We start from the raw sequence: 26,477 nt of genomic DNA, 5'->3' as shown, positions 1-26,477 counted from the left end.
TCTAAAAGTTGCTTGGAAAGCAAGCAATTGAGGTAAGGGAAGCTAAATTTAATTTTTAATAGCACCCTAGGATAGAAGATCTGAATGCGGAAGGGACGTGGTCCCAATATTGAATTTCTCTTACAGGGGTGTTATTTGTTTATATATTGTGTGGTTGTTTATATATTATTTAAATTTGTGGAAATATTGGGTTTTGATGATTTAGTATTAAAGTGTATTTTTTTTATGTCAAATAAACTTTTGAATATTGTGGATAACTTTTGAAATAATATTGTATGACGAAATGGTATGAAATTGAATTCATACATTTGGGATAATGTATGGACTGATGCTTGTTGTGTATTAAGTATTGATGCCTATGTGGTAACAGAGATCTCCGAGCTTCACTGATGATCTAAGTCACATAGACTAAGATATCAGGTGGTGAGAAGCTGATGGGGGAGTTCATGCACACTGTGACATATGAGATGCACGACTTGGGTTGTATTGAACTTACCCTGATCCTTTCTGTTGGATTCGCTGGTAATCTTTGGATCAGGTGTTAGTCTCTGGTAGGACTTACTTAATACGGGTATTCCGGAAGACGTTGTTTGTTGAATATTCTGGATGTGTAGATCCATGTGAGATCTATGTGATTGTTTTAATGTTGGGATTTGAAGAAGATTGTGTAATTTGAGAAATTGATCATGTAACTTGGTTTTCTCTTTGGATTTAAGTGTGTATATTATAAAATTCTATTTTCAGTAGCTTACCCTTGCTTTTCTTGTTGTGTTTGAACTGCGATGGCTGTACTATGTACACGAGCAGATGACCATACAGGTGCAGGAGAGCCTTAGAGGTTACAGAGTTTTATTTTGAGCTGTGGATATGTAAATATTTGTATTTCTATAAATCCTAATCATGTATTAGGAATGTTTTGAAAAACTCCAAGTTTGTATAGAAACTGGTAGAACTTTTATTGTAATAGTTATATGTAAATTATGGGGTGTTACATGTTTAGGTCAATCAAGTTTAATTTTGTTTTGTAATTTAAACTTTCTCTTTTTATTGATTTGTTCATATGTATGAACTTTTGATATTTTACATGTTTGATCATTTTGAGAAATAATAGAAAAATTATGCTGAATTATGGTGTTACAGTAGTTATAATGCTGTGACCTTTTCAGTTTGGGAACTACATGAAGATTTTTATATTTTTTTTAGTTGTATAAACATGGAGTTACTCTTTTCTTGTAAAACAAGTTTTTTTTTTTCAAAAATGTTAATTGGAAATGTTGACAAAATAAAATATTGGTGTAAAATAATCTGTATATATAATTGAAAGGTTGAATTGTAATATTGGAAGATATTGTTTACAATTTGAAAGAAAATACTATAATTTTATCAATAGATTAAATTATATGGAGAAGATTTTATTGAGCACATGCAATGAATTACAGTTCTAAACTCTTATATTTATTCTTTTCGAAATGCGTTTATTAAATTAATTTTTATAAATGTATATATATATATAAGGAGGTGATAGGAAGGTAGCGTGTGGCATTCGCTTCATTAATTTTTTGTTTGGTTTGGCTTTTGGAAGTGTAAGGTGCGCGCTGCGGTGCGGAGAAAGCGCGAAAGGGTGGTGGAGATGGACATTGACCAGTTGCCCAAGAACGCTGCTAACTACACTGCGTTAACGCCGTTGTGGTTTCTGGAAAGAGCAGCTACGGTGCACCCTACCAGAAACTCCCTCATCCATGGATCTCGTCGCTACACGTGGCAACAGACCTATCACCGTTGCCGTCGATTCGCCTCCGCTCTTTCCAACAATTCCATCGGACCAGGAAACATTGTACTATCTCTCTTTCTCCGCTCAAACATCTTTTCTCCTAATTTCCTTACTTTTCAATATCTAAATTCTCATAGTTCGTCTTCACATCAACACCTCTCACTTTATTTCTCTTTTTAAAATTTTACTTTAATATCTTAAAAAATTAGTTTTTAAGAAATAACAATATTTTTTCAAAACGTTTTGTTTTATTTCGAGACTAAGATATAATTCATTCCGGAAAAGAGTTTATCTTTGTTGAAATAATATATGATGATGCCGGAAAATAAGAAAATGCGAGTTAATTATATTATGTTAATTGAGATTTATGATAATTATTTTAAAAGTTATAAATGTGATATTTTTAATTAATTGAACGAAATGAAAATTAAACTGAAAAGAAAAATCGTACTGTAATTTGTTTATTAGGAAATAACTATGCCTGGTGACTAAATTAATTGATTATTGTCAAGGGGAAAGACTAACTCCAGTTATGTTTTTATAATATGGTGAATTACATAAATAGTTGACGCGCGATGTCTATTTATATATCAATTCTTGAAAAATTTCTAACAGAGGAAAAGTTTCAATACTTCGATGGATGAATATTTTACGATATACTAGCTAATATTGTTTTTTTATACATAAATTCTTTTTTATCTGCTGGAAAAATGTTTAAAAAGTTGAAAAAAATACTTTTAAATGATTTTAATTTTAAATTTCTCTTTAAAAGCATAACAATTTGGTTAGCAACTTAAAAAACTTCGAATATTTGTCTTTATGGATTTAGCTCATGAAGTTAATTATGATAAGTGAAAAACTCGAACTACTCAATCATGATGATAGCAATGTGGTTTTGTTGTTGTATGGTGTGTTCGTGCTATTTTGGTCCAGTGATTTGTTTGGTAATGTAATGTTAATGTCAATGTTGATGTACTATATATACATTTTCTGATAGTGCTTTCAACAGGTAGCTGTTATTGCACCCAATATTCCAGCTCTTTATGAAGCTCATTATGGGGTTCCAATGGCAGGGGCTGTGTTAAATCCTGTTAATACTAGACTAAATGCATCCACCGTAGCCTTTCTTCTTGGTCATTGCTCTGCTGCAGCTGTAATAGTTGATCAAGAGTCCTTTTCTTTGGCAGAAGAAGCTTTGAAGATATGGTCTGAGAAAGCCAAAACCTTCAGCCCTCCACTTTTAATAGTCATTGGTGATGAAAATTGCGACCCTAAGTCACTTACATATGCTGTGGGCAAAGGAGCCATTGAATATGAGGATTTTCTTCAGGGTGGTGATCCTGAATATGCATGGAAACCCCCTGAGGATGAGTGGCAGAGTATTGCTTTGGGTTACACATCTGGTACCACTGCTAGTCCGAAGGGTGTGGTATTACATCACCGTGGAGCCTATCTCATGTCTCTGAGTGGAGCTCTTATTTGGGGAATGACTGAAGGTGCTGTGTATCTTTGGACACTCCCCATGTTTCATTGCAATGGTTGGTGTTACACTTGGACACTTGCAGCTGTGTTTGGTACTAACATATGCCTTCGCCAGGTATACCTTTGGAAAAACTTCTGCATTTGTTTGAGTGATTGAAAATTAAAACAAGTTGGTGTTAACTTGTTATGTCTATTGACTTGAGTAATGTTCTGTACGTGCCTTGTTGATATTTTGTAACTCTAGCTTCATGTTTGATGCAATTGTTAACTTTGATTCAAGTGGATGCATACCTTATTAGGCACATGATTGATGATATAGCTAAATTATAGTGGCATGGTTCAAACATAAAGTTGATGTACTTTGACTAGGATTTCAAAATCATACTTGTAGAGTTCTTCTATACACAATATTAGTCTTTTCACAGTTTCTTGGTTTGGTAACTGTTAGAAGTTGTAAGTTAGAAAAAGGGGGATAATTGATGTGAATAGGTGGGCTTTAGAAAGAAAAGGATTTCTTGATTGGTTGAGAATTGGCGTGGATATAGAATATAAATGAGGTTAGTAAGTGGCTTTTAGAGACAAAGTGAGTTGCTGTGTAGCAGATGCTTACACTTGAAATGGCAATGCCTATTTATATATTGTCATCCACGCTATCCTTTTTCTCCTGTGCGGTAAATAGTTCTAGTTATTTAAAATAGTATCTAGAAAATTCTATTACACAATGGAATATTGCAGCAGGGTTTAATACTACACCTTGATACAAAAAATTCGGAAATTCTAGGCATAATTTGTAATTGTTTGGGTTTGAGTTTGAGTTTTGATAGTGTGTTCGTAAATATGTTTTCAACTTGATTTTTTGTTGTCCAGTAATCAAGTTGAATTTGTTTACTTGCCTCATCTATGATGAAGAGATGACGTTTTACTTTTGATGATGCATTGGATTTTTTGTCACTGCAATCATTCATTTGTTGTGATAAGATTAGGTTCATACTTCTTTTAAGTTACATTGCTTGAGGACTAGTTTCTGTAGTAGCTGTCATTTACTTTATTTCCGGTGTTAATTGTACTATTGTTGCTTGCTTTTAGATACTTAAGAGAAAAATACTGATTAAAGCAAGAAGGATCTTCACATTGTAACATTCTTTGTTTCTGCCATGACAGAGTTTTTTTTTTCCTTTTGACTCCACTTAGGTGCCATTTCACAATCACTTTGACAGAGTCATCAATATCCTTGAATGTGCTCTAATCTTTGGGCATGTAATTGCTGCATCCGCATCTAAGTACTAACTTTCACTTGTTTTATTAATGTAATTTGGAGTAATATAAGAAAGATGTTATTCGTAATTATTTTGTTCAATGAAATTTGCTAGATGCTTATTTTTGCTGTGATAGTTCTTCTTTAGCAGTGTTGACATTGTGATTTTCTACAATGACAACAATGTTTATTAAAAAAAGTTGGCACTTTGCAAATGCTACAGGGAAGATATCTGCTTTGATCAGACTTGGAGAAACTTCTAGAATTCTCTTTGTTTCTAGAAATTTCTTCTTTTTTATCTCCTTTATATTTACTTTATTTCAAGACTCTAATTTTAGTTTGTTTGAAAAAATTCTCAAAAAAGTTTTTATTGTATCTTTTCGAATAGTTTCAAAAGAATCTATTAGTTTTATCACCCATAAAGTAAATATATTTTTTACTATTTATGAAATGATTAGATGATACTTATGAAAAATAGAAATTATAATTTTATTAATCATATTTTTTTTATTAAGAATACTTTTTATGTTTTTTCATTTAACTATGTCTTTTGTGGTCACAATCTTCTTTATTCATTAACTTAAATTCATGTTTTAAAGTTTAAAATCTAATCAAATATACTTAATATTATTACAAATGAGTTTAAGTCTAACTAACTAACATATCCCTTCAATATATCATACCATATTAGGAAGTGAATTTCAGCGTAAATCATCCCCACAAAACCTTCTTTAAAATAAGGTTTGAATCCCCACAAAACCTTCTTTAAAATAAGGTTTGAATCCCCACAAAACCTTCTTTAAAATAAGGTTTGACTTCACTTATATACTGGAAATTCATCTTATCTTTAATTATGTAGGATCTGGAACAAATATTTCATGTAGTGTTTTCCACGTCATTTTAGCTATAATAGGCATTTATCATTCTTATAAGAATTGTATCTATTAGATACTCTGTGTAGTTGTACGTGGTTCGGTGGTTGGTTATATGAATGGGTCTCGTTGCATGCATGCATTTCTATATATAAGGTTTTTCTTTTGTTTCTCTTGAATATAGTTTTTTTATCATAAATTTTCGGTTTCGTTGTTTCTCTTTGCTTCTCTCTTTCTTTCCTAACATGGTATCATGAGCTGAAATTCTTTTTCTCGCATGGATTCATCTTCCTCTACTGCATTACAACCATAGGTTTCTCTGTCAACACTACTCCCACCACTTCACCACACTCATCAGTCTTAAGTTAGATGACGATAACTTCCTTATCTGGAAGCAACAAGTTCTTGTTGTGATCCGGGGTCTTAAGCTCTCAAAATTTCTTGATGGCACGAACGTTCTGCCACGATTTCTTCACTTTGATGATGAGCAAACCAATCTTGTCAATCTTGATTCTTGAGTACCTTCATTACGAACAACAGGATGGTTGCTTGGTTACTGGCATCCGTGACCACACCCATATTAACAAAGATGGTTGGTCATGACATGAGTCTTCGGTTCAGATTTGGATTCGTCTCACTACTTACATTGCGTCACAAACGCGTAAGATCAAGAAATTAAAATTGTAATTCAAGGAGTTCAAGAAAGGTCGGTCTCTTACTATTCAAAGTTTTTTTTTTCCTGAAAATCAAACTAGTTTCAAATTAAAAAGCATTCAAACAGATGATGCTAAAGAGTTTTTTTCCTTACAATCTTTTCTCAATGATAATGGAATCAAACATAGGCTAACATGTCGGTATACTCATGAGCAAAATGGAACTATTGAACGCAAACATTGCCATATAACTGATATGGGTTAACCTTGCATGATGTTGCCTCTCTTGCCATTAGGGTTTGGGCTGAAACTTTTATAATTGCTGCTCACACTCTAAATGTCTTGCCTACATCTGTTTTAAGTGAAAGGAATCCATATGAAATGTTTTTTAATTCAGAACCTGATTATACTAAGTTCAAGGTCTTTGGCTATGCGTGCTATCCTCTGCTGTGCCCTTACAATAGACATAAACTTGATTTTCGTTCTACTTGTTGCTTATTTCTTGGCTATAGTTTACACAACAAAGAATATATTTGTTTATCTCGCATTGGTAAGACTTTTTCTTGCCATGTTATATTCAATGAAGATATCTTTCCTATTCATTTTAATAACAACTTTACAAATGCTCCTGATAACTCTGTTTTACCATCTGATAACTTACTTTCTTTAACTGTGCTTCAACATGTGCTCATCCTTATTCTACTCCTTGTTTTGTGAATCAACCTATTTTGCCAAATTTTGATGTTAGTGAATATAATGCTCCTTTTACTTCACCCTCTTCTGACACTATGTCTAATGCTATACTTGCTCCTTCTTACACATTGCTATCATTGATCAACAAACGCACAAATTTACATTGTATGATTAAAAGAGCTAAAGCATGTGTATTTAAACCAAAGATCTATAATATTACTACTTCACCTATATCACATGAACCTTCTTCTATTAAAGAAGCTTTATTAAAGAAGTTTTATCCTCACCAACCTGGTTTCAAGCCAAGAACGATGAATATGCTGCTCTCCTTAAAAATAAAACTTGGTCCCTTACCACTCTTCCTCTTGGTGCTACGGTCGTGGGATGTAAATGGTTATTTAATAATAAGTTAATTGTTGATGGGAGCTTTCAGAGACATAAAACTCAGTTGGTAGCAAAGGGATTTAATCAAACTGAAGGTTTTGATTATACAGATCTAGTGGTTAAACACAACACTGTGGGATGTAAATGGTTATTTAAAAATAAGTTAATTGTTGATGGGAGCTTTCAGAGACATAAAACTCAGTTGGTGGCAAAGGGATTAATCAAACTGAAGGCTTTGATTATACAGATCTAGTGGTTAAACACAACACTATACGAGTGGTTCTTGCTCATGTTGTTATTGCTCAATGGCCAATTCGTCAAATAGATGTAAACAATGCATTCTTAAATGGTGACTCGGAAGAAAACGTTTACATGCAAAAACCTTCGGCTTTGTGTCACAGGATCCTACTTTGGTATGTAAACTTCATAAGGCATTTTATGGTTTGAAGCAAGCACCAATGTCATGGTTTCAAAAGTTGAGCTGCACTATGTAGTAACTTGGATTTCATGCAACCAAGAGTAACTCTTCTCTTTTTGTTAAGTTCTGCAACTGTAGATGATATCACCATTACAGGTTCTTCATCTCATGTTGTTAATTTTCTTATATCATGCTAAGCTTATGTTTTGCTTTGAACACTACTTTCTGGGAATAGAGGTTTCCAGGACCAACGAGAGTAGTCTTCATCTATCTCAAGCTAGGTAAATCAAAGATAGAATTAACATGCTTTACTCCAATCCTTAGCCTACCCCCCTATGATCTCTTCTTTACGCCTTCATCAAGATGCCTTCGTAGCTATTTCAGATCCTATATTGTATCGATCTGTTGGGGGTGCCCTAAAATACATTCTCATCACCAGGCCAAAGCTTTCATATGTTGTAGACAAGGTTTGCCAATTCATGCACAAACCTCAGGATCATCACTGAAAAGCAGTGAAGCGCATTCTAAGATATCTTGCGCGCACCATTGATCATGGTATGCTCATTCACAGAAGTTTAAACTTCATTATTGGATTTTGTGATAACTCTATTATTGGATTTTGAGATGTGTAAGTCCATGACGGGATATTGTGTCTATCTTGGCTCGAATATAGTTTTCTAGTCTTCCCTCAAATAGAAAGTTGTGTCGAGAAGCAACAAAGAGTCTGAATATTAGAGTCTGAATATTACAGTGTCGCTTGCGTTCTAGCGGAGATTATATGGCTGTCTCTGCTGTCTGAAGTAGGCTGTGATTCCTAAGATATACTTAGACAATTTAGGAGTCGTTCTGCTAGGTGCCAATCCGATTATGCATTCAAAATCAAAGCACTTTGAGCTTGAACTTTGCTTCGTTCGTGACTGCACTCAATGGAAGAGGGTGACTTTGGTTCATCTTCCAGCTTGCTATTAGTAACTGATCTTCTCACCAATCCATTTTCAGGATCTTTTGTTTCATAGCATTCGTGATAAAGTTATGGTTGTGGTAAATCCAATCATAAGTTTAAGAGGGATATATTAGACACTGTGTATTTGTATGTAGTTCGGTGGTTCGTTATATGGTCTCGCTGCATGCATGCATTTTTGTATAGAAGGTTTGTTTTCTGTTTCTCTTGAATATAGTTTTTGATCAGAATACAGTTTTGTTATTTCTCTTTGCTTTTCTCTCTCTCTCTCTCTCTCCTAACAATATCAACCATAGTTTATTATAGAACATATAATGGCCATTGAATCTTTCTGCATATTTTCTTTCAACTTCCTTTTCTAAAAAGAGTCGTTGATATGAAAATATATGTAGATGTAATGAAAAGGCGTTTTCATTTTAGTGTTTCAAAAATTGAAGACAGAGATAGGGGGACAAAAGGAATTGATATTAACTGGCAGTTAGGAAGTTTGCCCACTGAAGTGAATAAACTGGGGCTCAACTTGAATACAATGTGAATGTGGGTTTTGGATAACAAGGTTGTTTGACCATAATATGTTCAGATACACTGCTGTCATGTTAACTAGTACTGTTGCATACTTTGATGAAGGTTGTTTACTAGATAGTTGATTGTTATAGACTTACAGACAGATATCCATCCTCAATTCATTTTTTGTCATATGTTTACTCAGGTAACAGCGAAGGCAGTATACCAAGCCATTGCCAAGTATAAAGTGACTCATTTTTGTGCAGCACCAGTGGTTCTTAACACAATAATCAATGCCCCACCTGAGGAAACCATACTTCCTCTCCCGCATGTTGTGCATGTGAATACAGCTGGGGCTGCTCCTCCTCCTTCTGTTCTTTCTGGCATGTCTGAACGAGGATTTCATGTCACACACACTTATGGTCTCTCTGAAACCTATGGTCCCTCTGTCTATTGTGCTTGGAAACCAGAATGGGAATTACTTCCTCCTGAACGCCAAGCCCAGCTCAACGCAAGACAAGGGGTTAGATACATTGGCTTGGAAGGCTTGGAAGTGGTGAACACAAAAACCATGCAACCTGTTCCTGCTGATGGTAAAACTGTAGGTGAGATTGTGATGCGGGGCAATGGTGTGATGAAAGGCTACTTAAAGAACCCTAAAGCTAATGAGGAGACCTTTGCAAATGGATGGTTTCATTCTGGGGATCTTGCTGTGAAGCATCCAGATGGATATATAGAAATTAAAGACAGATCAAAGGACATCATCATCTCTGGTGCTGAAAATATCAGCAGTGTGGAGGTAGAGAACGCTCTTTACTCGCATCCTGCAATACTAGAAGCAGCAGTGGTTGCAAGGGAAGATGAGAAATGGGGTGAGTCTCCTTGTGCTTTTGTGACATTAAAGTCAGGAATGGATAAAAGTAATGAACAACGTATAACTGAGGATATATTGAAGTTCTGCAAGGCCAAGATGCCTGCTTATTGGGTTCCAAAATCCTTTGTATTTGGACCCTTACCTAAGACAGCTACTGGGAAGGTACAGAAACATTTACTGAGGGCAAAGGCAAAACAGATGGGACCTGTTAAGATGAGCAAGTTATAAATGATCATGACAAAGCAATTTGTGATTAGGATTCTGCTTGCTTGTTAGTCCAAGTTGTTATCTAAAATAATATATATATATATATATATATATATATATATATATATATATATATATAACATAAGCTTTTATCTGTGTTTCAAAAGTGGTTATTAAGACATCGTCACTCATGTATTTTGAAGTCAATAAATCCATTTTTGATTCAGTTATAATTTATAACATGTGTTTTTCTTCATTATGTGATGCAATTTGAGGTCAGGGGTAATGGTCAGATAAAAGTCTTCCACAAACTCCAAGAGTGAAGTTCCTGAAAATTGGCTGACAAGTAGTACAGTATATCGGCGATCATTCATTATTGGGTTTTATGACGTTTTACAGCCACACACTTATTCAAACTTGGCATACAGAATACACAAATTACGTAACTGCATAGATTAAGGTTGGAGACACTTATAATAATCAGATTGAGAGAAGAACTATGAGGTGGAGAAGAGATAAATTTTATCTGAATCGAAATATGTTGTTGTAGTCTTCGGCTAGTATAGTGATCCATGTGATTAGTAAACTCAGCGCGACTTGTATAGTGATCCATGTGATTAGTAAACTCAGCGTGACTTAAGTTAACCTTTATACGTTGATATAAGGTTATTGATAAAGGATATTTGTGGACTTAGGGGTGCGTTTAGTACGTGTGAAGTTTAGGTCAAGTAAATGTTTTCTTTTAATCTAAAGCCCGTGTGTTCTAGCGCACGTAGTAGTTAGGTTGCATGTACAACGAAAGATAACGTTGCACCATGAGTAGGGTGTCCATGTAAGTATAATATACCCCTGATGTTGGTGCATGGGTGATTATTCTGTTATTATTTTATGCACTCCTTGGAGATAAGATTCTTTTCTATTGTAGCCCCTTGGGAGAAGGTGCCCCTGAACAAAATGTGTTTCTTCGGTTGAGTATGCTTTCAGTTGAGATTAAATTCTCGTGATAGAAAGTTGTTACAAGAGGTAAGTTATAAAAGGGACTTGACTTGAGACCCCAGATTAAGATACGTTGTTTCTAAGATTGAAACTGAATACTTCTTGATTTTTAGTAAGTCCTTTACTGACTTGATCGTTAGAGTGCAATCAACAGGTAGGGCCCCTTTGTTTCAACAAAGCTACGTTCCAGAGCAACAAGAGATAAAACAGATTCTCGAAGAGACAGACAGAGCTAGAGCTTGTCACTAGAGTCAATAGGCGAGCAAGTCAATCGACGAGAACATTTGGCACCCACTGTGGGGTTCGATAAAACCTGATCCTATCCACAATTGTGTTTGAGTTTTCAGACGTGATGAGGAACACAAGGCAAAGTCCATTGGGATATGAGGGGAAGGACGCCCCCACTCTACAACAGTCCATGGAAACTGTAAGGGCTCTCTAGGAAGCCAACGAGCAGTACACGCTAGAGCAAGATCGGATTCAATTAGAGGCCAAAGCCGAGCAGGAAAGGCTAATGGCAGAGGCAATAGCAGTAGCAATGGCAATAGCTAAAGCTGAACAAGAAAAACTCATGGCAGAAGTTCGAGTTGAGTAGCTGCTTAGGTAGGATCAGCTGATGGCGGAGATAGACGTTTCACGAGCAAGCAGTGAGGAGTTGTGCAAGGCCAATGAGGAATTGTGCAAAAACTTACAACAACTCGATGAATGCTCTACAGTGGAGTGAGACCCGATCGATCAACTAAGAGCTCGCCCCAAGCCGTTTTCGTAGGAGATTATGGACACTATCATACTAGCTAACTACATAACGTCCAAAATTGTTTTCACAGGTGTAGAAGATCCCAAAAGCCATCTTACGACGTTCAATGGCCAAATGATCATTTCGGGAGGAACAGACACCATACATTGCAAGATGTTCATGGGTATGTTCACAAGCACAACACTGTAGTAGTTTAGTGGCCTCCTTGATGGCTACATCACCTCTTTTGACCAATTTTTCGAACTGCATAGTGAACAATTCATCATTAAACAGGCCTGACCACCGGTCCCCTTCGATCTTTTTTGGTGTAAAGCAAAAACAAGGTGAGTCTCTGAAGAATTCTTTGAACATGTTTGGGGAGTTCACAGTGAAGCTCCAAACCCAAGACGAGACCTTTATGGTCCACGCCTTTGGGCAGGGGATCATGGCAGGACCGTTCAGCGACTCATTGATCAGAAATCCAACAAGAACATTTGGAGAGATACGACGTCGAGCTGTCGCTCACATCGGTGCAAAAGAAGCAGTATCTGTGAAGCGCGACAACACGTACCCAGGGCAAGTCAAGCCCAAAGAAGGTATCCGAGCTCAACCTCTGAGGGTCCACGAAGCTGTGATCGAGAAGAGGTCAGACGCAAGGCGAGCACCCTACACAACTAGGAAGAACTAGCCCAGGATGAAGGAAAAGGAAGACCTGTTATTTTGACCAAGGTTCCGGATGACTTACAAGGAACTGTTGGGCATGCTAGGGATGGTGGATAAGTTGAGATTCCCTCAAAATCTTACAGGAACTTGGGGCCACGAAAGGAGACTTGGTGTGAATTCCACAAGGGGTTTGGGCACGACGTGGAACATTGTATAACTTTGGGCTATCAGTTAGCAGGCCTGGTAATTGATGGATTCTTGAAGGAATTCTGGAAGGGAGCTTGGAGGGGTCGAAGGAAGAAATTGCTTTAGTGGACCAAGGGCATGAGGTACCAGTCCATGGCGAGCTGAATATCATATTGAGAGGATTTTCGGGAGGGGGATGCTCTGCCTCAAAGCGCAAGAAGTACACAAGAAAGGTGATGACAGTAAAGGCGAGGAGGTCTGACCAGCCGGTAGAGCCCGACCTCTGTTTTACAAGTGCGGACTTGGGAGACATGGTCCCACATGAGGATGATCCAATAGTGATATCTGTGGTCACCGTGGGAAGAAGAGTACACCGAGTTCTCATCGATCAGGGGAGCTCAAGTGATGTGATGTTTTGGGTAATGTTTAATAACTTGCAATTGTTTCCCGACCAGTTAAGGCCATATGATGGTTGTTTGTTTGGTTTTGCTGGAAATTAGGTGGAGATTCGGGGACATGTGGAGCTAAGGACGACTTTCTTAGATGATGCATCATCCTGCACAATTAACATCAGGTAGTAGTTAATGTTGTCTCGACCTATAATTTGCTTTTGGGAAGGCCCTCCTTGAACAGGTTAGGTGAGGTGGCCTCAACGAGACACATGAAGATGAAGTTGCCCTCCTTCGATGGAGGGGTGATCGTCATCAAGCCTGACAGGTAGCAAGGAAGTGCTATGAGAATAGCCTAAAGAGTAGGAGGGTAGTGTGCTCGATCGTTGTTCATCCGTGAGAGCCAAAGGTGATCATGCGAATTGAAGTCGCCAACGAGAGGCGACTTGAACCTGCTGGTGAGGTTCAGGAGAAAGAAATTGAAGGTAAAAAGTTCAAACTCGGCACGTCACTAGGTCGAGAGTTGCAAGACAGGATAGTTGAAGTAATATCCAGGCATGTGGATGCTTTTGCCTGGTCAACCTCAGACATGGCTGACAAACTTCTTGTGCCATAGGCTTACTATGGATGAGAAGGTCAGACTGGTAGTATAGAAAATAATAAAGTTTAACAAGGAGAGGCGTCATATCATCAGGGGTGAGACGCAAAAGCTCTTGAAAGCTAGCCACATAAGGGAGATTCAACACCCTAAGTGGTTAGCAAACATGGTATTGGTACAAAAGGCCAATTGCTGAGCATAGATGCATTCTTATCTACTGCCCAGCATAGACTCCTTGGTGAACAACACTTCAGGTTGTCAATTGCTGAGTTTCCTAGATGAATTCTCAGGGTACAATCAGATCCGCATGCATCCCCGAGATGAGAGCAAGACCGCCTTCATGATCGAGCTCTTTAGCTACTGCTACAAGGTCATGCCTTTCAGTCTCAAGAATGCTGGTGCTATTGATGGATAGAATCCTCGCCCCAATGATTGGGCGAAATGTACATGCATATGTGGACGACATGGTCATCACCTCAGAAGAAAAGGAATAACACATTGTTGATTTGGAAGAGCTGTTCAGCACGATAGACAAGTATAATTTAAAGCTAAACCAGATAAATGTGTGTTTGGGGTGGAAGCAGGGAAGTTCCTTGGCTTCCTGCTCACTAACGGGGTATAGAAGCAACTCGGACAAGTGTGCAACAATCATAGGGATGAGGAGCCCTGCCAGTGTGAAGGAAGTACAACAACTGACTGGGCGCATGGCTGCCTTGTCCCGGTTCTTATCAGCTAGAGAAGATAAGGGGTACCTTTATTTTCAATGCTTGAAGAAGAACAATCGTTTCGTATGGACTCACGAGTGTGAAGACGCATTCGTCAGGTTGAAGGAGTACCTGGCCAGCTCGCCTTTCCTTTGTAAGCCGTTGCCAAGTACTCTCTTCGACTTTATTTCACAGTCATTGATTGAGCAATCAGCTCGGTCATTGTGCAAGAGCAGGATAAGATTCAAAAGGCCTATTTACTTCGTGAGCAAGGTGCTGTAAGGGCCACCCTGGCAGTGGTATTTGCAGCTCGGTGACGCCGCAATTATTTCCAGAGTTTCATTGTAATAGTGATGATAGATCAACCTATCCGCAAGGTCCTTCAGAAGCTTGACATGGTATGTCAGATGGTTCGTTGGAAAGTCAAGCTGTCTAAGTTCGACGTACAGTACGAACCTAGGGGACCTATCAAAGGCCAGGTATATGCTGATTTCATAACAGAACTATCATTTGAGGCTACCCAAGAAGATGGTAGTGACTTCTAGTGGATCCTCTCGGTGGATGAATCCTCTAACCAACAAGATAGCAGTGTTGGGGTCATTCTGGAGGGACCTAGTGGACTGTTGATCGAGTAGACCCTAAGATTTGCCAGCAACAATCAGGCCGAGTATGAAGCCCTGATAGCTGAAATGTTGTTGGCCAAGGAGTTGGGTGCTCGAAGCTTGTTGACAAAGAGTGACTCGTTGCTGGTTACCGAGCAAGTCACAAGTGAATACCAGGCCAAAGACCCACAGTTGGCCTCATACTTCAGGTACGTTACATTTTGAAAGGAAATTTTTTCCATGTTCGAGCTGGTGCATGTCCCAAGAAAGCAGAATGCCCGGGCAGACCTGCTGTCCAAGTTGGCGAGTTCAGAGAAGGAAGTCGACAAAGGCTAGTCATTCAAGAGACCTTGAAGTCGCCTAGGACTACTGCGAGGGGAGAGAAGAGGTCAACCAGGTAGGAACCTCGGAGGTCAACTTAGAATAGGGAAGGAGGAACCAATCGTTGACACGTTGACACAAGAGACGTTGAAGGTGCCCAAGATAAGCCCCTATGGCTTGGTGGGAGAGGAGTCGTTGGAGGTCTTACAGGTCGACGTGATAGAGACCTGAATGATGCCATATGAGTGCTACTAGCTAATGGTACGCTCCCAGTAGAACCCGTAGAGGCGAAGACGGTTAAGAGGAACGTAGGAAGGTACATCCTTGTGGATGGAAAGCTGTTTCATCATGGTTACACCCATCCCATCCTTACTTGTGTAAGTGAGGATCAGTGTACCCACATCATGGCAGAGTTCCATGAAGGCATTTGTGGAAGCGACGTGGGAGGAAGAACTCTTTCTTTAAAGGTCGTTCGAGCTGGGTATTATTGGCCAACTATGAAGGAGGATTGTGTGAGATATGCACAGCGATGTGAACAGTGTCAGAAGCATGCTGATTGGCATCATGCACCCCCTGAGGAGTTGTGGTCAATACATAACCCCTGACCTTTCCATACTTGAGGTATAGACATTTTAGGTCCTTTTCCTCTGACAATTCGTCAGATGAAGTACCTCGTGGTAGAAATTGAGTACTTCACAAAGTGGATAGAAGATGAACCAGTTGCACAGATAACTGTCCATAAGGTGCAACACTTTGTGTGGAGAAACATTGTTTGTCGTTTCGGAATCCCTAGGTATTTGGTGTCCAATAATGGTACCCAGTTTGCAAGTCAGCAGTTATGCAAGTTGTGCACGGAGCTTGGCATTAAACAAGTATTTGCCTTCGTGGAACATCCTCAGACGAATGGTCAGGTCGAGTCCGTTAATAGAGTTTTGTTCAGAGGTTTGAAGAGGAGGTTGGAGAAAGTCAAGGGGACCTGGTCAGAAGAGGTGCCTCAAATTTTGTGGGCCTAGCACACCACTCTCCAGTCCACCACCAAGGAAACACCCTTCAACTTGGTATATGGATCAGACGCCATGATACCTGGAGATCCAAGAAAGCTCACCGCAGTTCCAGAAATTTTTGATAAAAGAGTCTAATGAAAGAAGGAGGGTGAACATGGTTCTGCTAGATGAGGTGCGTGAACAAGCTCGTATCAGGTCTGAAGCTTTGAAGAGAAAGGTCGAGTTGAAGCAAAAGACCAAGTTGAAGCCTCGTCAGTTCCAAGTTGCCGACTTGGTGATGTGAAAAGCTCAACCCTATCAGTTGGAAAATAAGTTATCTCCAAAATGGACTGGCCCATTTCGCGTGGCGGAGATGCTCGGAAACGGAGCCTACATGCTTGAAACCCTAGTGGGGGGAGCTATACCTCGAACATGGAATGGGGCAAACATCAGGTTTTATTTCAGTTGAGATATTTTTATGCTTTACGAATAATTCAAATGATAAAGGGGATGCTCTTTTTTCTTTAAGAGGGTTTTTTAACGAGGTCACCCAATAGAAATTTGTTCTTAAAAGACATACATTAGAATTATTTATTTGTTAACACACTGATGGAGATCAAGCTCAAGTGGACATGGAAGCCAATCAAGAAGATCAAGAAGAGGTAGAGGCGCAAATAGAGGACGCCCATGGAGGTCAAAGCCCACCTCAAAGGCTTACAAGAAGCATGTTCAAAGCTTTAGGAGCTAGGGGACAATTATTTTCTCTTTTTGTAATTTCTTTGGTTGAAGGTGCTTAGAGGGAAACATTAGAAACCTCTATTGTTATAGCATCTTTTAGTCTTTAGTTAGGAGTCTTAGGGGGTGTGTTAGTAGATAGGTGTAGGAGTAGAATAGGAGGTGCCAAAGTGAAGGAAGAGGTCACACCTTCCTCATGCTTTGTTTTAGGCGCCGATTCTAGTAGCTTTTAGGAGGGAGTTTTTGAATTTGTGTAGCTTGCATTTCAGCACCTTAGGCTATAAATAGAGGTGCTCCCTTTGTATTTTTCAGATTTGAATTGAGACTAAAGAAACTATACTCAATTTTTGAGTGAGCATTGGAGAGCTTTTGAGCCTTCTTCTCTAGTCTTATCTTGAAGGATCCATGGTGTCCTCAAGTGGCGGCAACACACTCATCTAGGAGCAACCATCCTTCTAGTGGCGTGATCATCCTACCTTACATCCATCTTCATGAGCATTCTTTTCTCCTTCCTTCCTTCTCTTTCAATTGTTCAAGTTTAGCTTGTGTTCTTGAGTTTTGGTTCGGTTATTTTATGTTTCCAGCAGCTGTTCTTCTTCTTCTCTATTTTTGGTTTGGTGCATTTCTGTTTCCAGCACTCCTTTTCAGTTCACTTGCCTTTTAACTCATTTTGTTCGGTTCATTTTAGTTCTTGTTCAATTCTATTCGGTGTTTTTGATTTTTACCTCTTTTTGTTGGTTCAATTTGACAATATGAGGAACTTCCATATGAGTTTGGATTTGGTGCTAGTTTTGGTGAGTTCTTGACTTAGAACATTGATCCAATTCTAAGAAAAAGTGCCTAACAATTGTCCAACTCAAGTTGATTCCTAAGAATTTCAAGAATCATTCTCTTCTTTGCTATTGGAATCACATCACACACGATAAGACAACTTATCGGTGAGATTATCTGAGTAAGCGCCATGTGTGAAGCTGGTTATGTAGTGTAGAGTAAGACGACCTTGTCTCAATAAGATTATGAGCTCGGGCGCTCTGAAGTTTAATCGACCATGACTAAGACTGCTTGGATTAAGTCAGGTAAGTCGATCTGAGTATACACTGTAAGGTAAGACGACCTTGTCTCAGTAAGATTCTGAGTTCAGGCGCCCTAAAGTTTTATTTTCCATAACTAATACTGTTTGGCTTAAGTCGAGTAAGACGATCTTGTCTCAGTAAGATTATGAGTCCAGGCACCCTGAGTATCCCCCATAAGGTAGCACGATCTTTCCTCAGTAAGATTCTGAGTCCAGATACCCTGAATTACGATTAGGTGTGACTGAGATTGTTTGGCTAAACGTAGATAAGACGACCTTACTCAGTTAGAATACCTAGGAAGGCACTCTTTGGGAAGATTGTTCATCTATGAGCAGGTAATACGACCCACCTCAACGTTGGAGAAACCACCCGAGGGGGGTGTATGTGGTTGGATGGTGTCCATCATCACCTTCTTGAGAAAATCTATCCTCAGATCCACAGGGTCGATCTCGGATAGCAGCCTCTTGCTTTGACAACTATGCTCGTCCTCCCGGATCAAACGTCCATCTATGGGAATCATCTAACAAAGCAAATGTGTTAGTTTGAACAGTTGTATAAAATTCAATTTTCTTAAGTTGCCGTTCCTCTTGGTTTTCTATTGTTTTTGGCAACTTTTTACAAGATTTCTTTAGGGAGGAGTTCATAATTTTCTTTTCTTTCAAAAGCTCAAGAGTTTTATCAACTCCAAAATGACTTATGAATCCTCCTTCATGTGTCTCATTTACAAAGACTTTTCTATGTGTATTTGGGCTATGCAATGTTTTTTTTTCTTTAAATAAGTACCCCTCGTAAACATAAAACCCTCTATGTGCTCTATATTGGTACTTAGTAAAAGTGGGTGCAAAATCTTGATCTTCTTTATAAAGTTTAGGTATGTTATCAAATCCAAGAATTTGGGCTCCAAGTTTTAAAAATAGGGCATGTCTCCTTGATAGAGCATCCACCACAATATTTGCATTTTCCTTCTTGTATTTGATAACATATGGAATTTGCTCAAGAAATCCCATCCACTTTGCATATATTTTTAACTTGTGTTGACTCTTTAAATATTTTAAAGACTCATGCAGGGCCCTCACAAGTGTATAGAGCTCTTTGTTATAGATGGGGTAGTTTAGGGTTGCACCATGAAGTTTTTCAATAAAATATGCAATTGGGTGCCCACCTTGCAACAACCAACACCTATTCCTACTCCCAATGCATCACACTCTAGCTCAATTTTTTTTACAGAGTTTGGTAAAGCTAGAATGGGTGCATTGGTGAGTTGAGCTTTCAACCTTTGAAAGGCTTGCTCATGCTTCTCCATCCAACAAAATGGAGTGTCTTTCTTCACTAACTCATTGAGTGGTAAAGCTAGACTTGAGAAGTTAGGATCAATTCTCCTATAATAACTTGCTAGACCATGAAAACTCCTAGCATCTCCTACATTTTGTTGTGTTGCCATTCTTGGATGGCTTTGATTTACTCGGGGTCAACATGTACCCCATTTTTGTTAGCTATAAAATCTAAAGACACTACACTATCAACATAGAAAGTAAATTTATCACTATTAACAAACAAACTATTAGCCCTAAACACTAAGAAAACTTCCCTCAGGTGGCTTAGGTAATCATAAACTACTACATATTTACCTATGCAATCCTTCTTTAAAGATTCTATTTTTACTATGCTTGTAAGGGGTGTTGTAAGATATTCCTCATTCTTTGTAGATCCCTCTTCTTGTTTTTCAAACAACCCCTCACTTGACTTTTCTATTTCTTTTTTTTTTCTCATTTTCTTCACTCTCACTAGTTTATTTTTCTTGGCTACTATTGTTAGCATTGTTCCTTAAGATCATAGATCTTTCATTGGAACAATGAGATGCTAAATGACTCTTACCAAGATATTCTAAACATTGAATTATTCTAGCGTGAGTGTATGAGATATGCTTGGATAGGTTTTGGGAAAGTTCTAGAGATGTTTCTTTTATATGTTCTTCCTCTCTTTGGAACTCATCCTTGTCATAAGATACAGAGTATGAACTTTGTTTTTGACTTGATTGTTTTCTCAAAATTTGTTTTTCAACTTTAATGCTAAGTTGAATCAAGTCATTTAAATATCTATAACGTAAAAGTTCAACTTTGTTTCTTTTCTCAAGTTTGAGACCACTTAAAAACCTAGATATGGTGGTATGATTGTCTTCGTTAACCCCTGTCCTTTTTATATATAACACCATCTTTTGCCAATATTCTTCTACACTTAGATTTTTTTGATGAAGTCCTTGGAGTTTGTCCATTGACTTCCTATTGCAGTATGAGGGAATATGGCGGCGTCTTAAGGCTCCCCTAAGTGTTAGAATGTATGACTTTAAACTAGAGGGGGGTGAATGGTTTAAAGAGGGTTTTCGCAAACAATTTAATCTAGAATGAAATTACTTCGAGAAAACTTGTTTCAGAATTCAGTTTTTCAAAAACACAAAGCAATTTAGCACAACACCAGAAAAACAATCGGTTGTTTCGTAGAAACAATCGGTTGTTTATACTAGTTCACAAATATAAACTGAAATTAAAGAGTTCAAGGGATAGAGAGATTGCACACACAGGTTTATATTGGTTCACTCTTAAACCAAGAGCTACATCCAGTCTTCTCAGAAACCACTGGGGAATCCACTAAGTAACCAAACCTAGATTACTTACAACACCACCAAAGAAGTGACCTTGATCCCCTCAAGAAACACACTTCCTTTGGCTCAACACAAACACCATTAAGAATGCTGATCTTGACAACCTCAAGAGCACACAACACTTCTCAGCTTCACACACAGAGTTTACACAAAGTACAAAAGGATTACACTTGTTACAGAAAGATCTGAAATCAATACAAGATGAAAATCCTATTCCACACTCTCTTGATCAAAGCAATCTCAAAGCAATCTTCAACTCTTCAAAAGCAAAATCAATGAAAAACTCAAATCTCTTTTTCTTTGATTAAATCTCAGTTCTTGTTTGTTACATAATCTGAACAAACTATTTATTGCTTTCAAAGACTGGTCAAAACATTTAAAACTGGAGCGCATTTAGTTATAAAATCATTTAAAGATTAGTCAAAGCACAAAACAATCGGTTGAATACTCGAATCAATCGGTTGTTTTTGTTTGACAGCAAGTCAACCATCAAAAACAGTTTTCAACCTTTCTCAAAACACCTAAGTATAAAACAATCGGTTGTTTTGACAAAACAACAGATTGTTTTTCACTTAGTTTAAAAACACTTTCAATTAAAAGGTTTGAGAATGCTTAAGCTTTGTATTCAATCAAGAGTGGATTAACACATATAATCTACTCCAAATCCTATTCTAAAACACCTCAGCAACAACAAGCACATCCAGCCTTCCATCAAACTTCAAAGGATTTGGATTCTTCAAAGCTTGAACACACTTGATTCAACAATCTCTCCCTATTTGATGAAGACAAATCCATGGTTGCTTGTGTTGGATTTCATTGAATCTGAAGCAGTTCCTGCAAGACAAAGTTTAAGCAAAGCAAAATATCTCTGATAGAAGGTTAAAGCAAAAACATAAACAGTATATTAGTAGCATTAAAACCATTAAAAATAAGGCCTACGTAAACACTCATACACAACATAGAGTTTGTAAAAATAATAAAATATAATGAAAGACAACACAACATAAAATCTTCCCCTATTTGTCTTCACAAATAGACAATAAGAAGAGATAAAAAGATAATTGTTCCAGATTATACATAAATTTAAAACAAAAGCCCTTAAACTGATACAAGGCCAAAAACAATCGGTTGTTTCGTGAATTCAACCGGTTGTTTTTCCTTTAATCATCCTTGCCATACTGGAGTTCAAAAATCTGATTCTGAACAACTTCTATTTGTTCATCCAAGGTCATAAACCGTGTATCCATGCTGTTGAATCTGTTGTCTATACTTTGGAAGTTGCTCACACACAAATCATGAAGATTCCTTTGATTCTCGGCAAAACCATTAAGCCTATTCACCATGTATCTTTCAAAAGAAGACATGGATGGCATTTCATGTCCTTGATTTCCTTCACTGGTTCCAACACCTAGATTGGTTTTAGGCTATTCTTCATGGTGAAAATCTATGTCAGCAGCTTGATCTTTTTCATCAAAATCAGCAACTGCAGCACTTGATGAAGCACCATGATCACCATCTTTGCTCACCCATTTCCCATTTATTTTGGTGAATCCCATCTTCCTAAGAGAGCCATTCTTCATATCTTGTGTTGACTTAACCAACTCAGATGTCTCATCTTCAAGATTCACTTCAAAATAGAGCAAGAATTTAGAGATTAAAACAGCATATGGATAGTGATAATCATTTAACCTCATGGCTTTTTGCATGTGTTCTTTAATGATGTGGATTCATTTGATCTTGATATTCTTCATGATGCAGTAGATGTATACAACGTCTTCTTCTGTTAGGACATAATGGTTGCTCCCCCTTGGAGTAAGAATCCAAGTTACAATAAGAGCAAGCACCCTTTCATCTAGCTTTAAGCCTCCAACCGAACAAGTTCTCACTTGGACATTTTGATTCTTCAAGCAACTCTTGTAGTATTGGACTTTGTTATAATCTCCACTACTCCAAGATTTCCCTTGTTTATTCTTAGACCAACATATTTCAGACCAGCAACAAAGTCCACACATCATGAGTGATCTCCATGTCAACTCCCTTCACATGAGAAACAAAATTGTTTCGCTCAAAATTGAGATTACACTCGAATCAAATCAGGGTATATGTTTCCCTTCATCTCCAAGAACCTTCTCAGCAATTGGTCCTTGAGTAGCTTCCTCACATTGTCTAGCTTTTGGCTTTTCAACCAATCAAAGGAAACAACTTTGGGGTTGTTGATCACCTTTGTGCTAGTTTCAAAGCGATATCTTTCAATGAGCTCATTGTCTCCAGAAAACCAGCCCTCTAGTCTCCCTCCAGACCTCATAGCTCTGGTTTTGATCCTCTTTGATGTGGGAGAAGTGGATTCCATGATAGCAGAAAAAGAGGCAAAGAAGACTCACACTAGGAGAGCAAGAGATGTTGCAAGAGATGGCTCAATTGATTATTCTTTGTGAGAGAGAACAACTGCACCAGAATTTAAAGAAACATAGAACCAAACTGCATTCAATGATGTGAGTGAGTTTCAGTCTTCAGAGAGAAAAGACTTAACCAAGACCTGCACATAAAACGTCAGAAAAAGCAGAAAATCACATGGTCATCACATGTGATCTTTGACTAGTCATAAAGGCTCTTAAATTTTCAAGATTTTGGAATATATTCCTTTATGACATGTTGTAACTTCCTCCAAAACGTGATCAACTTTCAACACTGCTTTATTGACTAAGGATTCTTTCATAATGGAGATCTGCAACAAACAGAATTCAAAAAAGAATTAAATCCATTCTTTCATAGTGCTGTCAGAGAGGAAACAATCGGTTGTTTTTCTGCAGCAGCAAAACAAATTTTGAATTATTCAGAATGAGTAGATAGGATTCAATGTAGATGAAATTGAGCATTTAACAAGAGATATTAAGCATGAATATGAATTAAAAGATTTAAATATAAGGAAGGTCTTATCCTTTATGATGTTCCTTCAATGAATCATATGTCTTTGATCAAGAAGCCTCTTTTGACTATTGAGAATCTTGGACTGGTATATAACATTGATTCAGCTTCAATGTTAATCTTTTCCTTTCAAGAATTTGATCAGATGACTCAGTGCCTCATGTTCTTCTAGATTCCCTGCATAAACATGAATTCAAGCAACAAGGTTTGGTCCCCTTACAAATGTGGGTCCATTTGGTTTATTTTTATCATTTGAAACCTCACAACCTTTGGGAATCCATTTCATAAAGCCTCTGGGAACAAAAAATTTCCTTATTTTGCAGAATCTAACAGAATGACTTTTCTTCATGCAATAAAAAAGCATGTAACAACCGGTTGTTTCGACTTAACAATCGGTTGTTTTACTGGTTGTTTTGAAAAATTCTTTGAAAACTTATCTTGCTTGTTCTGTGGATTAAAACCTAATCTAGCTCTTCCAAAAACATAGTTTTGGGATGCCAAGACATTCTCAAAGTTGGATTTTCCTTTTGAAAGCTTATCCACAGTACTCACAAGATAATGCACTTTCTTTTCAAGATTTTCACAATTTTCACAAATGAGAGTGTCACACTTGCAAGATGAATTTTTTTTTGTAATGAGTTTTCAGATTTTCAAAATCACTTTTTGATTTTTCCAGCTCTTCTTCAAGTGCCTTAACTCTCTTTTCAAGCCAGCTGTTAAGCTCTTTCAATCGGTTGTTTGAAAGAACCAATTGATTAGCTTCATCATGTGTTTCTTGAAAAGCTTCAAACAATTCACTATAATTTTCAGCATTTAGAGAAGCACCTAAACTTACATTACTTGAGCTACATGACTCATCATCTCTTTCAGCAATCAAGCATATGTTTGCCTTTTCTTCTTTACTTGATGATGAGCTTGATGAGTCATCATTATAAGCTCTTATTGATTTTCCTTTCTTCTCATGGTTCTTGAAGTTTTTCTTCTTTTTGTTGAGACATTCAGTTTTAATATGACCCTTCTTTTTGGATTCTGAAGAGAAAGATTCAGCAGAAGATTCTTCTTTATCCATCAAGGCACTCCTTGGATTCTTATGATACTCTTCAAGGGTATTCCACATTTCTTTGGAAGAACTACATTCTGAAACCTTGAGCAATTCATTAGAATCAAGTGCAAATACAATGATGTTCATAGCTACACAATCAAGATGTTCTCTTTCAGAAGAAACATTTTCAAATATAGGCATCAAATAGTTATTTGTAATAACATTCCAGATTTTTCTATCTATAGATTCAACAAAAAATTTCATTCTTATGCACCATAATTCATATTTCATACCACAGAACAAGGGAGCTTTGCTTAAACAGGCACCTTCCCCAAAAGAAAACTTTTCAGCCATTTAGAAAAGATTTTAGGATCACACTTGAATAAATTTCAAGAACCAAGCTCTTGATGCCAATTGTTAGAATGTATGACTATAAACTAGAGGGGGGGGGGGGGGGGGGTAAATGGTTTAAAGAGGGTTTTCACAAACTTTTTAGTCTACAATGAAATTACTCCGAGAAAACTTGATTCAGAATTCAGTTTGCCAAAAACACAAAGCAATTTAGCACAGCACCAGAAAAACAATCGATTGTTTCGTAGAAACAATCGGTTGTTTATACCAGTTCACAAATATAAACTGAAATTAAAGAGTTCAAGGGATAGAGAGATTGCACACACAAGTTTATACTGGTTCACTCTTAAACCAAGAGCTACATCTAGTCTTCTCAGAAACCACTAGGGAATCCACTAAGTAACCAAACCTAGATTACTTACAACACCACCAAAGAAGTGACCTTAATCCCCTCAAGACACACACTTCCTTTGGCTCGGCACAAACACCATTAAGAATGCTGATCTTGACAACCTCAAGAGCACACAACACTTCTCAGCTTCACACACAGAGTTTACACAAAGTACAAAAGGATTACACTTGTTACAGAAAGATCTGAAATCAATACAAGATGAAAATCCTATTCCACACTCTCTTGATCAAAGAAATCTTCAACTCTTCAAAAGCAAAATCAGTGAAAAACTCAAATATGTTTTTCTTTGATTAAATCTCAGTTCTTGTTTGTTAAATAATCTGAACAAACTATTTATCGCTTTCAAAGACTGGTCAAAACATTTAAAACTGGAGCGCATTCAGTTATAAAATCATTTAAAGCTTAGTCAAAGCACAAAACAGTTTTCTGTTATGGTCCCAAAACAAACAATCGGTTGCATACTCGAATCAATCGGTTGTTTTGGTTTGACAGCAAGTCAACCATCAAAAATAGTTTTCAACCTTTCTCAAAACACCTAAGTATTAAACAATCGGTTGTTTCGACAAAACAACAGGTTGTTTTTCACTTAGTTTAAAAAACACTTTCAATTAAAAGTTTTGAGAATGCTTAAGCTTTGGATTCAATCAAGAGTGGATTAACACAGATAATCTACCCCAGATCCTATTCTAAAACACCTCAGCAACAGCAAACACATCCAGCCTTCCATCAAACTTCAAAGGATTTGGATTCTTCAAAGCTTGAACACACTTGATTCAACACTAAGGTCATTCCAATATGTAATGGGAGGGTCCTTATGAAGGCGCCTTTCTCTCTCAAGGGTAGTCCACCAATACATAGCATTTCCTTGAAAACTTAAGGTGGCTAAGGGTACCTTTTTTTCCTCACTTACTCTATGGCAAGCAAACAATTGTTCTACCTTCATTTCCCAATCTAGATATGTTTCAACATTTTCTTTTCCATAGAAATGAGGTAGCTCTACCCTAACTTCCTTTAGGTTTTCTTTTCTT

General features: G+C 37.5%; 1 protein-coding gene across 1 annotated transcript; it reads left to right on the top strand.

Annotated features, from left to right (window-relative positions):
• Nucleotides 1-1,401: 1,401 nt before the first annotated feature.
• LOC137806995 (acetate--CoA ligase CCL3) lies at nt 1,402-10,311 on the top strand. Its single transcript, XM_068607404.2, has 3 exons — nt 1,402-1,834; nt 2,781-3,368; nt 9,199-10,311. The coding sequence occupies exons 1-3, from the start codon at nt 1,631-1,633 to the stop codon at nt 10,093-10,095; spliced, it is 1,689 nt and encodes a 562-aa protein (XP_068463505.1). The 5' UTR covers nt 1,402-1,630; the 3' UTR covers nt 10,096-10,311.
• Nucleotides 10,312-26,477: the final 16,166 nt, after the last annotated feature.

The sequence above is a fragment of the Phaseolus vulgaris genome, chromosome 3 (genome assembly GCF_051622355.1).
Source record: "Phaseolus vulgaris cultivar YP4 chromosome 3, ASM5162235v1, whole genome shotgun sequence".
Classification (NCBI taxonomy): Eukaryota; Viridiplantae; Streptophyta; class Magnoliopsida; order Fabales; family Fabaceae; genus Phaseolus; species Phaseolus vulgaris.
This window is presented reverse-complemented; position numbering and strand designations above follow the sequence as displayed.

What these genes read in the sequence shown, in the direction of transcription:
- LOC137806995 (XM_068607404.2), top strand. Translation starts at nt 1,631, where the DNA reads ATGGACATTGACCAGTTGCCCAAGAACGCTGCTAACTACACTGCGTTA. An exon ending in CCATCGGACCAGGAAACATT is followed by an intron (nt 1,835 to 2,780) that starts GTACTATCTCTC and finishes TGCTTTCAACAG; the next exon opens with GTAGCTGTTATTGCACCCAA. An exon ending in CTAACATATGCCTTCGCCAG is followed by an intron (nt 3,369 to 9,198) that starts GTATACCTTTGG and finishes ATGTTTACTCAG; the next exon opens with GTAACAGCGAAGGCAGTATA.